General features: G+C 42.5%; 1 protein-coding gene across 2 annotated transcripts in view; it reads right to left on the reverse strand.

Annotated features, from left to right (window-relative positions):
* Positions 1 to 13,239, reverse strand: part of DGKB (diacylglycerol kinase beta) — a 474,599-nt gene that overhangs the window by 16,656 nt on the left and 444,704 nt on the right. For both annotated transcript variants that reach the window (XM_039523585.1, XM_039523584.1), the window contains 2 exons: positions 9,902 to 10,022; positions 5,236 to 5,296 (listed from right to left, as the gene is read on the reverse strand). In XM_039523585.1, coding sequence (XP_039379519.1) covers positions 5,236 to 5,296; positions 9,902 to 10,022 — 182 coding nt within the window. The remainder of the gene's footprint in view (positions 1 to 5,235; positions 5,297 to 9,901; positions 10,023 to 13,239) is intronic.

Consider the following 13,239-nt stretch of genomic DNA (forward strand, 5'->3'; position numbering starts at 1 on the left):
TTGGATACATATCTGACCACTTAGAACCAAGACAAGGAGAAAGTCTAACAAGAGTTGTAAATTTTGTTTTTGGTGCCACAAATATTTTTTGTGCATGGAGACACAGAGAACAGTTCAGGCTAAATTTATGAGAATGCAGGGAGCAACAGCACGCTTTCAGCAGAAGAAATAGTGGAAATATTTCTTATAATATAAATGTAAAAAATAAAATCAAATAGAATCATTCTTCTGTGACTAAATTTATAGAGATTCTGCAGCTACTCGCCTTTATGAAATTTAAAGTCTGTGGATTAGTCTGCCCACAAAGGGAAATAAACATGTTCTATAATGTGTTTGTTATAGAGGATGGAGCAGTTTATTTTAGGAATGATACAGTAAATCTGGGAAGGGGCTGCACACAAGAACGTATGCATTTTATGATCATTTTTAAAAGGTAGTTTGACTAGGCAACAAAATGGACTACAGTGTGTGGTGTTCTTGGCTGTAACCATGGGTCAGATGCTCCATGGATCAGACATTGGGGTGATTGTAAAAATGGTATGGCCAACATCCTTCCATGGGTTCTGAAAGTCCAGTGACTAGGGGCTTGGCTATACTGGAGAGTTGCAGCGCTGGTGGTGGGTTTACAGCACTGCAACTTACTCACTGGCCACACTTGCAAGGCACATATAGCACTGCATCTCCCTGGTTGCAGCGCTGGCTGTACTCCACCTCGGCCTGGGGAATAACGACTGCAGCACTGGTGATGCAGCGCTGCTCCGCCAATGTGGCCACCAAAAGTGCTGTTATTGGCCTCCAGAGGTATTTGGAGGTATCCCAGAATGCCTGTTCAGCCACTCTGCTCATCAGTTCGAACTCTACTGCCCTGGCCTCAGGTGACCCGCCCTTTAAATGCCCCGGGAATTTTAATAATCCCCTTCCTGTTAGCTCAGCCAGGTGTGGAGTGCAATCAGTGAATCTTTCCAGGTGACCATGCCTTCACACACCAAACGAGCCCCAGCATGGAGCAATGGTGAGCTGCTGGACCTCATCAGTGTTTGGGGGGAGGAAGCTGTGCAGTCCCAGCTGCACCAGCTGTAGGAATTACGATACCTTTGGGCAGGTATCAAGGGCCATGCTGGAAAGGGGCCATGACCGGGACATGCTGCAGTGCAGTGCAGGGTTAAAGTAAAGGAGCTGCGGAGTGCCTACTGCAAAGCCCGCGAGGGAAACTGCCGCTCCGGTGCTGCCCCCACAACCTGCCGTTTTTACAAGGAGCTGGACGCAATACTTGGGGGTGACCCCACTGCCAGTCCGACGACCACGATGGACACTTCAGAGCGGGGGGGAAGGAGGAGAAGGAGGGGGAGGGGGGGAGGAAACCGAGAGTGAGGGTACTGGGGTGTGGGGAGACACTCCGGAGTCCCTGGAGGCATGCAGCCAGGAGCTCTTCTCAAGCCAGGAGGAAGGTAGCCAGTCGCAGCAGCCGGTACTTGGTGAAGGACAAGCAGAGGAGCGGGTACCGGTAAGTGGCTTTTATTTTCAGGATGGAAATGTTTCGGGAGAGGAGAGGGGGTTAGGGCTGCATGCATGCATGCCTAGATGTGGAATAGCCCATTGATGTGGTCTATCACGTCGCGGTAATCAGCCTCGGTAATCTCTTCAAAAGTTTCAGCCAGAGCGTGAGCAATGCGCTTGCGCAAGTTTATAGGGAGAGCCACTGTGGTCCTTGTCCCAGTCAGCCTAACGCGTCCGCGCCACTGTGCCGTGAGGGGACCATTGCTGCACACAGGCAAGCTGCATAGGGGCCAGGGCGGAATCCGCATTGCTGTAGAAGAGCCTCCCGCTCTTCCCAGGTGACCCGCAGCAGCGAGATATCTTCCAGGATTAACTCCTGTGGAAAATGTTGGGAGAGTGTTCAGTGCAGATGCCCCTGTAGCTCTTTGCTGTCCCCAATGCACAGAAACCCCTGCACAGCCCTGAAGCAATCAGTCCCCCTTACTCACCATTTTGTGGCTCCTGTGGGTTATGTGCGCTCTGTTTGGTATGGGAAAAGTATGCTAAAGTGAAGACTGTAAAATCCTTCACTGTGTGGGAATAACTGTCTGGATGAGATTATAAACAATGCTGCCTCTCTTAACTGTTGCCATTTTTGCCTTTCGAAAAGTGTCCTTGACTACTGGACTGCCCATATCATCGACTGCTCAGAGGCTACAAAACCTCAGGAAGAAGCCGCGAAAAAGCAAAGAAGACATGCTGAAAGCAGTTATGGATCAGTCTGCCAGAGAGAGTAAGAAAGTGCAGGACTGGAGGAAAAACCTGCAGGACTGGAGGGAAAGGGAAAGCAAGATCCACCAGAGAAACGCAGCGGCTAAGAAGAAAAGCACAAAGCAGCTGATAAGCATCCTGGCGCGCCAAGCGGACTCTATCCAGTCACTCGTAGCCATGCAGGCAGAGCAGTACCGTGCCGCACCCCCCGTCCCAAAGCTCTTTCCCTTGTGCCCCAATGTCAGCTCCAAACCCCCTTTCCCAGCATCCAGGTTCTTACCACCACCAGCTGCCCCCAACACCTGTATGTTCACCAACCAGCCCTGAGAACTACGACCCTTACCCTCTGCACTCAACCCCCATCACCATGCAGTATCTTCATCCTGAAGTGCAGCACTCATTGCACAGCACTCCAGACAGGACATATTCAAACCTGTGACTGTACAGTCCACCCCTCGACCCCCCTGCCCTTTTAGGTTCCCAAAATGTTGTGTGTCTGTCAACAAAGTTATTTTCTTTTCAATAAATGAATTCTTGGCTTTGAAAACAGTCTTTATTATTGCAGAAATTGAAAGATACCGTAGCCCAGGAAAGAAACAGGCACTGCAAATCATTTTCGGAAAAACAGATTCCTACTAACATTGTAACCACTGCACTTCACTCCCATGCAAGGCTACAAATATTACTGTTGGCTTTCAGCCTCAAATTCCTCCCTCAAGGCATCCCTAATCCTTGTAGCCCTTTGCTGGGCCTCTCTAGTAGCCCTGCTCTCTGGCTGTGCAAATTCAGCCTCCAGGCATTGAACCTCGGCGGTCCATGCCTGACTGAATGTTTCACCCTTCCCTTCACAAATATTATGGAGGGTACAGCATGCGGATATAACCGCAGGGACACTGCTTTCCCCCAAGTCTAGCTTCCCATACAGAGATCGCCAGTGCCCTTTTAAACGGCCAAAAGCACACTCCACAGTCATTCGGCACCGGCTCAGCCTGTAGTTGAACCGGTTCTTGCTCCTGTCAAGCTTCCCTGTATACGGTTTCATGAGCCAAGGCATTAATGGGTAAGCGGGGTCTCCAAGGATCACAATGGGCATTTCGACATCCCCTACTGTGATCTTCTGGTCTGGGAAAAAAGTCCCGGCCTGCATCTTCCTGAACAGGCCACTGTTCCGAAAGATGCGTGCATCATGCACCTTTCCAGGCCAGCCTGTGTAAATGTCAATGAAACGCCCACGGTGATCCACAAGCGCCTGGAGAACCATAGAGAAATACCCCTTCCGATTAACGTACTCGGATGCTAGGTGGGGGGGTGCCAGAATAGGAATATGCGTCCCATCTATCACCCCTCCACAGTTAGGGAAACCCATTTGTGCAAAGCCATCCACAATGTCCTGCACGTTCCCCAGAGTCACGGTTCTTCTTAGCAGGATGCGATTAATGGCCCTGCAAACTTGCATCAACACGATTCCAACGGTCGACTTTCCCACTCCAAACTGGTTCCCGACCGACCGGTAGCTGTCTGGAGTTGCCAGCTTCCAGATTGCAATAGCCACCCACTTCTCCACTGGCAGGGCAGCTCTCAGTCTCATGTCCTTGCGCCACAGGGTGGGGGCGAGCTCAGCACACAGTCCCATGAAAGGTTTCAGAGTAGCAGCCGTGTTAGTCTGTATCCGCAAAAAAAAACAGGAGTACTTGTGGCACCTTAAAGACTAACACAAAAACAGGAGTACTTGTGGCACCTTAAAGACTAACAAATTTATTTAAGCATGAGCTTTCGTGAGCTACAGCTCACTTCTTCGGATGCATGAAAGTGGCTTTTCTCATCCAAAAGTTCTGCAGCCACTGCTCATCATCCCAGACTTCCATGATGATGTGATCCCACCATTCGGTGCTTGTTTCCTGAGCCCAAAAGTGGCGTTCCACAGTGCTGAGCATTTCCGTGAATGCCACAAGCAATTTAGTGTCATATGCGTCAGGCGACTCGATATCATCATCGTCGGACTCCTCACTGTCACTTTGGAGCTGAAGGAATAGCTTAACTGCCAAACGTGATGTGCTGGCGAGACTCATCAGCATATTCCTCAGCAGCTCGGGCTCCATTTCCCACAGAAATCGCGCTGCACAGAAACCGTTGGGAGAGTCACAATGGCGCCAAACGTGGATGGAAAAACAGTGACTGCTGGGATGTGAAGCGATGCATCACGGGGCGTTGGGACAGGAAGCGGAATGACCCGCACCCTTCCGTCCCCTTCCCACAACCCATGGCGCCAAAATGGGACAAGGTGCTCTGTGGGATAGCTGCCCATAATGCACCACTCCCAACAGTGCTGCAAATGCTGCAAATGTGGCCACACTGCAGCGCTGGTAGCTGTCAGTGTGGCCACACTCCAGCGCTTTCCCTACACAGCTGTACGAAGACAGCTGTAACTCCCAGCGCTGCACATCTGCAAGTGTAGCCAAGCCCTGGGAAAGCACAGGTCCTGTTGCTCTATAACCACAGATTTATCACTGCAAGAGGTTATGCAGTACCTCTTCACTCCAAAAGATTTTGTGACATATCTCATGAGATTCCCCACTGTTCTGTCCTCACACAAAGATCTATTTATATGGCCCTCCCCTCACTACAGTATCTGAGAGTCTCCCAAGTATTTAAAATAAGAAATGTAATAATCTCTTTCTTTTTCTTCCGTCTCAACCTGTAGAAGAAATAGCATGATTAAATTACAGGTTTTGTTTCTTTATGTTCGCGTGAGAGAGTGGGCGTGCTGTGTATCTGTGTGGGTGTACAGAAATTATGGAGCGTAAGCTAAGTCAATGTTGATAGCTACAGTTGTCTCTAATTGAAAAGGAGCAGTTTCTAACATTTAAGGAGAGCTGAAATGAAAGTTTGATCATTAAAACTGGTTGCCATTTTTTATCACAGAAAAAATATTTCCCCCTCAAATTTCTTTTCCAGTTCTCTAGGCTATGTTGATAAAAGCATACTTACTGTACAAGGGGTCTGCATCCATGGTTCTCCATCAATCTGCATGGGCAGCGACTTGCTGGTTCTAAAGTAAAATATTTAATTAGATGTATAAGAGTGGCTGGACAAAATTCATCAAGCTTATATTTTGAACAGAGATATATGAGGACAGAACAGGTGTGTGTAATCATCAGGACATTTATTGCCCACAAGTGTGCATGCAACTTCCACTGCTATTCCACCACAGAGCCGGTACATGACCCAGTGCCCCTACAAAAAAGTAATGCACTTATTTTAAGGCTTGGTACTCTTCTGTAATGTTATGTGCAAACATATATACTGTAGTTCAGGAACAGCCCCACGTGTACTTTTAGTATGCAAAACAAAAGTACACCAAACAGGTACAATGTGCTAAAAATATGCAGCTATTCCTTCATGACAGAGCAGAGTGCAGATAGTGGAACTTGACTTCTGCATGAACTTTAGGTATAAACCTACTTTATTAAATAAAAACATAATGAAGCACTTTGGGGCAAGGAGTGCCTTTTTGTTACATGTCTGCACAGTGCCTAGCACAATGGGACAGGGGCACTTCAGTGCTACCACGGTACAAATAATAAAGAGAAGTCCATGCTATTCATAACAATTTTCAAACTACTGTTTATGAACCAAATAAGAAAACTCTTTCAGCCATACTAGTATTTTTTTATTAGCACTGGGAGGATATTCTCTTGCTTGCATCTACTCTGGGTACCCTGCTCATACTCATATAGCAGTAAAGTAAATTCCAAGGAGTACTGTGTTCAGAGGCTTTGCCTTTAAGGATTAAACAATAGAATGTTTAGTGCTCTAACATGATTTGCAGAATAACAGTTTTGTAGACCCAGCACTACTGGAAGTGATACACATCAGATAATTACATGAGCCTACAGGAATGTAAAGGCAGGAATCAAAATAATAACCTTGGGCACATTCAATTCTGCACCCATTTAAGCCAAGGGAAATTTTGTCACTCAAAGGCACTTCAGTGAGTGCAATACCCTCATCAGAAGGTTGGCTTTCACCTTCAGAAGTACCTACACTTTTGAGGGAGTAACTGCTGTAATTTATGGCCAGCGGCCAGGATGTGACAGGTAAAAGCAGGGGAGAATGTGCAAGTGGCCTCACCCAACAGCTGAGTAAGAGTCTGTCACATTTGGAGTCCCGACTTATAGGAATTGTTTCTTTGGTGTGCACCTGGGCACATGGCAATCCAAAAAAGGGAGGGGAGTTGGCAAGCCCATTTCTCATCTGCATCAACTGAGATTAAATACTTGCTACCCCAAATCGGGAGCACCCTACACCATCCTGAATTAAACACCATGGGTAGGATTTTCAAAATCACCTAAGGCACCTTGGAAAATCCAACCTTATTTTCTTAATGTTTCTTAATGGTTTTCTCTCGCATATGAGGTGAGGTGGGATGAGGCAAGCTTCACTGGTGAAAAATTGTACAATTTTGTAAAATTGTAAAATATTTTTAAAAACTTTTTCGGAAATAGAGATTTTCCTGGTTCTATTCAGCACTTTGTCTTACCAATGAAAACTGTGTTCACTTTTAGCTCAGTAAATCACAGAATCATAAAAGTGTAGGGCTGGAAGGGACCTCGAGAGGTCATCTAGCCCAGCACCTTGTACAAAGGCAGGACCAGGTAAACCCATACCATCCCTGACAAGTGTTTGTCTAACCGGTTCATAAAATCCCTCAATGATGGGAACTCCACAACCTTCCTCAGAAGCCAATTCTAGAGCTTAACTACCCTTATAGTCAGAAAGTTTTCCCTAATCTGCAATTTAAACCTCCTGTGTGGAAGATTAAGACTATTACTTCTTTTCCTACATTAGGAGACATGGAGAACAATTGATCACCATTTTCTTTATAACAACCCTTAACATATTTGAAGAATATTATCAGGTCCCCTCAGTCTTCTTTTCCCATCACTAAACATGCCCAGTTTTTTTAATCTTTCTTCCTAGATCAGGTTTTCTAAACCTTGTATCATTTTTGTTGTTCTCTGCACTCTCGTCAATCTTTCCTAAAGTGTGGTGTCTAGAACTGGATGCAGTATTCCAGCTGAGGCTCACCAGTGCCAAGTAGAGTGGGACAATTACCCATATCTTAGGGTATGTCTACACAGCAATTAAATACACACGGGTGGCCCATGTCACCTGACTCAGGCTCACAGGCTTGTAAAATTGCAGTGTACATGATCTGCCTCAGGCTGGAGCCTGAGCTCTGGGATCCTGTGGAGAGGGGGTAAGGATCCCAGGCTCCAGCCTGAACCCAAACATCTACACTGTAATTTTAAAACCCTGCAGCCCAAGCCCTGCAAGCCCAAGTCAGCTGACCTGGGACAGCTGGTGGCCTTTAACTGCTGTGTAGAAATAACCTTACATACAACACTCCTGTTAATACACCCTTTTTGCAACTCCACTGCCGTCCCCCCCACCCCCCATCACAGATCCCAGAGCTCAGGCTCCAGCTTGAGGCAGATCATTTACACAGCTGACCTGGGCCAAATGTGATCTAGGTGGGAAAAGAAGGGGCCTGATAATATTCAATTTGTGACCCACTATAACTCCCAGATTTTTTTATGAAGTACTACTTCCAAGCCAGTTAGTCCCCATTTTGTAGTTGTGTATCTGATTTTCCTAAGCGTTGTATTTATACATTAGAGTGACAAGATGGGTGAGGGAATATTTTTTATTGGACCAACTTCTGTTGCACATCTTTATTGAATTTCATCTTGTTTATTTCAGATCAATCCTCCAATCTATCAAGGTTGTTTTGAATTCCAACCCTGCCCTCCAAAGTGCTAGCAGCCCCTCCCAGCTTGGAGTCATCTGCAATTCTTATAAGCGGACTCTCTACTCCATTATCCAAATCATTAATGAAAATATTGAATAGTACCAGACCCAGGACAGAGCTCTGCAGGATCCCACTAAATATATCCCCCCAGTTTGACAGCGAACCATTAATAACTATTCTTTAAGTTTAGTCTTTCTACCAGTTTTTCATCCATCTTATAGTAATTTCACCTAGACTGCATTTCCCTAGTTTGGTTACAAGTATGACATGTGGGACTATGTCAAATGCCTTAGTAGAATCAAGGTTCATCACCTCTATAGCTTCCCCCTGTCCAATAGGCCAGAAATGCTGTCAAAGAAGGAAAATTAGGTTGTCTTATGGTGGCTATTACTTATGACCCTATGATCCTCTAAGTCTTACAAATTGATTGTTTAATAATTTGCCACATTATCTTTCCAGGTGTTGAAGTTAGGCTGACTAGTCTATAGTTCCTCGGGTCCTTTTGTATCTCCTTTTAAAGATAAGTACTATGTTTGTCTTTCTCCAGTCTTCTTGGACCTCACCTGTCCTCTATACGTTCTCACAGATAATTGCTAATGTCTAAGTTTTTTTCTCTCCTGCTGGTAATAGCTCACCTTAACTGATCACTCTCATTAGAGTGTGTATGGTAACACCCACTGTTTCATGTTCTCTGTGTGTGTGTGTGTGTGTGTGTGTGTGTAAATATATATATATATATCTTCCTACTTATTTTTCACTGCATGCATCTGATGAAGTGGGCCCACGAAAGCTTATGTTTAAATAAATGTGTTAGTCTCTAAGGTGCCACAAGTACTCCCGGATACAGACTAACACGGCTGCTACTCTGAAACCTGCTAATGTCTAGTTCCTTATGTACCCTTGGGTGAATTTTGTCAGGCCATGCCAACTTGAATGCACCTTACTTATCTAAATATTCTTGAATCTGTTCTCTCATTATTTTGGCCTACATTCCTTTCCCCTTCTTGTTAATATTAATTGCATTGAATATCTGGTCACAATTTTTACCTTTTTTGTAAAGAGTGAAGCAAGATAGGCATTAAACACCTTAGCCTTCTTGATGTAATCCATTATTAGCTCACTAAGGAGAGGGCCTACACTTTCCTTTGTCTTTCTCTTAATGTATTTATAGAAACTCTTCTTACTGTCTTTTATGTCTCTGGCTAGTTGTAATTCATTTTGCTCCTTAGCTTTTCTGATTTTGTCCCCACATGCTTGTGCTATTCTTTTGTACTCACTCCTAGGAATTTGACAATGTTGTCCAAATGATACAGCACAATCAAATTAGCCAGTTCTCCTGTTTCATGGCTAACTCATACCAATGCACTTGTTCATGGTGACTTGTCAGTGCTCAATATACAGAATAACAATAAAATGTGGGTTTTTTGCTCCTGAAAACCTTAAAGTGCTTTACAAATACTAACGGCAGTTTATAACTCCCAGGTGAAGAATATATTAGGATACCCATCTTATGAAGAGATTAAAATGTGTCAAAGAGATGTAAATGACTCGTCCACGGTCACAGAGTCCATGAATAATAAAACCCGGGAGTATCAACTCCCAGTCCTCTTTTCTCACCGCTAGAGAAAATCTCTTCTCACAATGAGGTGAGAGATGACTATAAGGCGTGAAGACTGAAGTTAAGAATTTTCCTATTCACCTTATCATGTATTTTAATGAAAGAAAACCATCTAAATACATGAATTCAGTAAATACCTACCTTCAACAAATTTTCATGAATGATTGTTTTTCAACATGTAGCAAAAAAAAATTTATAACTAGAAGGTACAATGAAGAGTTTACCTGATGACAACAGATGAGCACTGTGCAAGCCGCCTACCAGCACTTTTCAGTCCTGTATATATCTGACCCATCTCCATGGCTCCTTCCAGACCAACCACTTCCATCAGCTGATCACTCAGATCTGAAACAATTCAGCACACTTCCCTTTAGGAAGACATCAACACTTCAACTACAAATTAACTCTGAAATGGTATAAGAGCTAGGAATCACTAGCAAAAATGATTGCAATAGGAACTACTAGCATAAGAAAAGATAAAAGGTAGTAGGAACATTACTGGCAAAGAAGTAATGGCAACATTATTTTCTAAACTGACTCTACAGTTATCAACTTACAGGCTTACTATGTCTGGACTTATTCCAAAACTTAATGACAAAAATTTATCTGAAGTCAAATAATAAGTATACAGAGTTCTGGTAGCAACCTCTATATTTAGACTGCTTAACACTTTACATCATAAAAGATTCTTTCAACCTTTTTTTTTTTTTTGAGACACTTATACCTCCATTGTTTGTGTAAGGTCTTTGAAATTTGGCAAAGGAAAGCCCTTGGGCTAGAAACGTGCCTTTTCTTTGTCCCATAATCTTCCATTCAAGTGGCCTAGGCAACTTTAATTTGGCCCCCTTGTGCTTATGCACTTTGATACAGACTTTATTTACATGATCACACACTATTTTTTTTTCCACAGGACTTTTGCCTCATTCATTGCACAGGTTGAATGCTCAAGGGGATGTAATTAAAGTATCATGGGCATTAATCTGGCATTTCCTATTTTGATCACTTGTTTACAATGTAAATATTTTTCTTCTCATGTAATTCAGTGCCAAAATATTGTGTAATAAAAAACTAAAATATCATTTAAAACAGTATTATTCAAAAAGTAAAGTTAAATATTAATTCCCTTGATTTCAAGGAACAAGTATAATATAAATTCAGAGTCTTCAGTTTAGAAGACAAAAAGAGGCTCTAACCATTTGATATATCAGACTAGTTTGAGGGGCAACCAAAGTGAGTTAAATCCTCTCTGGAACCCAACTAGGCTTGTTTTGTGTGAACCATTTCATAAGTTCCAGTGAAATGTATGTTGCCAAGAACAGATGGACAAGGAACAGAAACATTTTCTTTCAGCTGTAGATTATGCTTAAATGTCCCTTGCTTTATAGAGTGGCTGTTAATATCCTTGTTTCTGAGAGATATGTTAGCCAATGAAGTAGAGAGAGGAAGGCTAAAACCTCAGGGGCAAGCATCATGACATAGACAAAGGAAAGGAGAAAATATTAACATGTGTAGCTCAACCTTCACTGTAGGTGGGATTTCATGCTATTTCTTTTTAACGATGGGGTTGTGCAAAACTTTCAAAGAGAGTTTTCTATTGACTTCATTGGGACTTTGGATCAAAATAGTTAACTGAAATCTATGTATTAAAGAAGAAATTTAATAAAGAGTTGGAGTCTAGTTGGGGCGTGGTCCTAACTATTCTGTTAATGCCCAGAGAATTTGCTTCTGTCCATCATCCTCATTCTTATTTTCCTCCCTTTCTTTATTTCCTTGCTATTTTCTTTTTCTCAGTGCTAAAATGAGAGAGAGAAGTCAGTGTCATACAATGGAAACTAAACAAAAATGAATACAGTTCCCAACTGTTATGGGAAAGAAAAAAAAAACATTAGGAGGGAAAATGGACAAGAATGTAGGTTCTTTGACAGCTCCTAACTCTGCATTTCAATATTTTCCATTCTTTAAAAAAAGTGTAAACATAACTTTGTATTTCTGGCTTTCTATCAATTGATGTGTTAAAAGGACAACATTCCCTGAAGTTACTCATACGTATTTTCAACTTGAACTCTAAGCTTAAACATATTCTATTTTTCTCAATTTCCATACAGTTTTAAAAAAGAAAAGTCTTACTCGGTTGCCAAACTTCTTCGATTGTAAAAGCAAACAGAATTTTATAGACTATTAAATTGTTAAAACATTTCTGGCCAAAGCAAACATCAAATTCTCATCCACGCAGTAAAAAAAAAAAAATTAAATGGAAGAATAATTAAGAACAGATTTTTATTACTGACAGCTCATGCAACATATGCAGGGATTCAGTATAGTGATATTTTCGGTGACTTAAATTTGATGTGTCACTTTTCAGTTGCTGTAAACTTAGTGCCTGCTGACAGCAGGTAACTAAAGGCCAATTCCTGCCCTTTGATCCACACTGCATATCTCCAAACACAGTGGTATGTTAAACATTTGAAGAGATGAGAACAATTCAAATGCATATACAGTAAGTTAGAGTCCCACAACACACTTCTACCCTACAAAAAGTGAGGCCTCTTCAAAACCATCACATTTGTGATGGCACATTGCCAAGTGGTGTGAGCTTAGGCCAAACATGAGAATTTTTAACAGTAAGCTTAAGTAAATCATAGTCTACCTTCAGAAACAACCGGAACTAAAGCCAGCTTAGTGAACATAACATATAATTGATTTTGGAAGGCTTAATTTATGCTCTTGACCCTGTCTCATACATTTGACCAGTAGGGAGCTGTATGGTTACATGCATTTCAATATATTTCTCGTAAATTGACTTTGATGACAGCTTAGCTTGAGAAAGAACTGAAAATGGAGTGAAGGTTTTGGCCCCACGTCTGAAGGATGTTACATGGATATGGGATATTCCCCTTGAGGACAAAAGGTCCAAATGTCAATGAATGGATGACACTAATTGAGAAACTTTTGGTTTGCTATATAAAAATATTGATATTGTCATTAGAACATCATCCATGAAAAGAACACCTATGAAAATTGCTTATACCAAGTGAGTTGGTTGAACCATCTCATAGCATTTATGGGGCCTCAAAGGGAAGTGAAAAGCATGTCACATATTGACTTGCCAACGATGCATGACTACTAAAGTTGCTTTGTCAAAGCAAAGGTGGTAGCCACAACAACAAGGCCAACCGGGGGCATAATTTCCCTTTAAAGAGACACATTTTGAGGTCTTAAAATGCTGCATGCACTACTTCTGCAAAGATTCTGAATATTACTCCAAAGAAATAAATGTTTGCTCTTTAACAATCAAAGAAAAAAATCCTCCATCATTTTGAGAGTAGATTATACTGTGGCTGTTTGCTACATTATGTGTCTGAACTGTAATGTTAATCTAATTTAGAGTGTAATCTTTTTGGGACAGTGGCCACATTAACCTTTAAGTTATGTACTGCTGCATGCACACTGATAGCACTCAAATAAATAATACAACAAATATTTTCAGGTATATTGTATTGCTGCTGCATTATATGTATTTTGTAACTGCAGAAATGACAATCAGAAATGCCCAATACATTAG

This window comes from Mauremys reevesii, linkage group 2 (genome assembly GCF_016161935.1).
Source record: "Mauremys reevesii isolate NIE-2019 linkage group 2, ASM1616193v1, whole genome shotgun sequence".
Lineage (NCBI taxonomy): Eukaryota > Metazoa > Chordata > Testudines > Geoemydidae > Mauremys > Mauremys reevesii.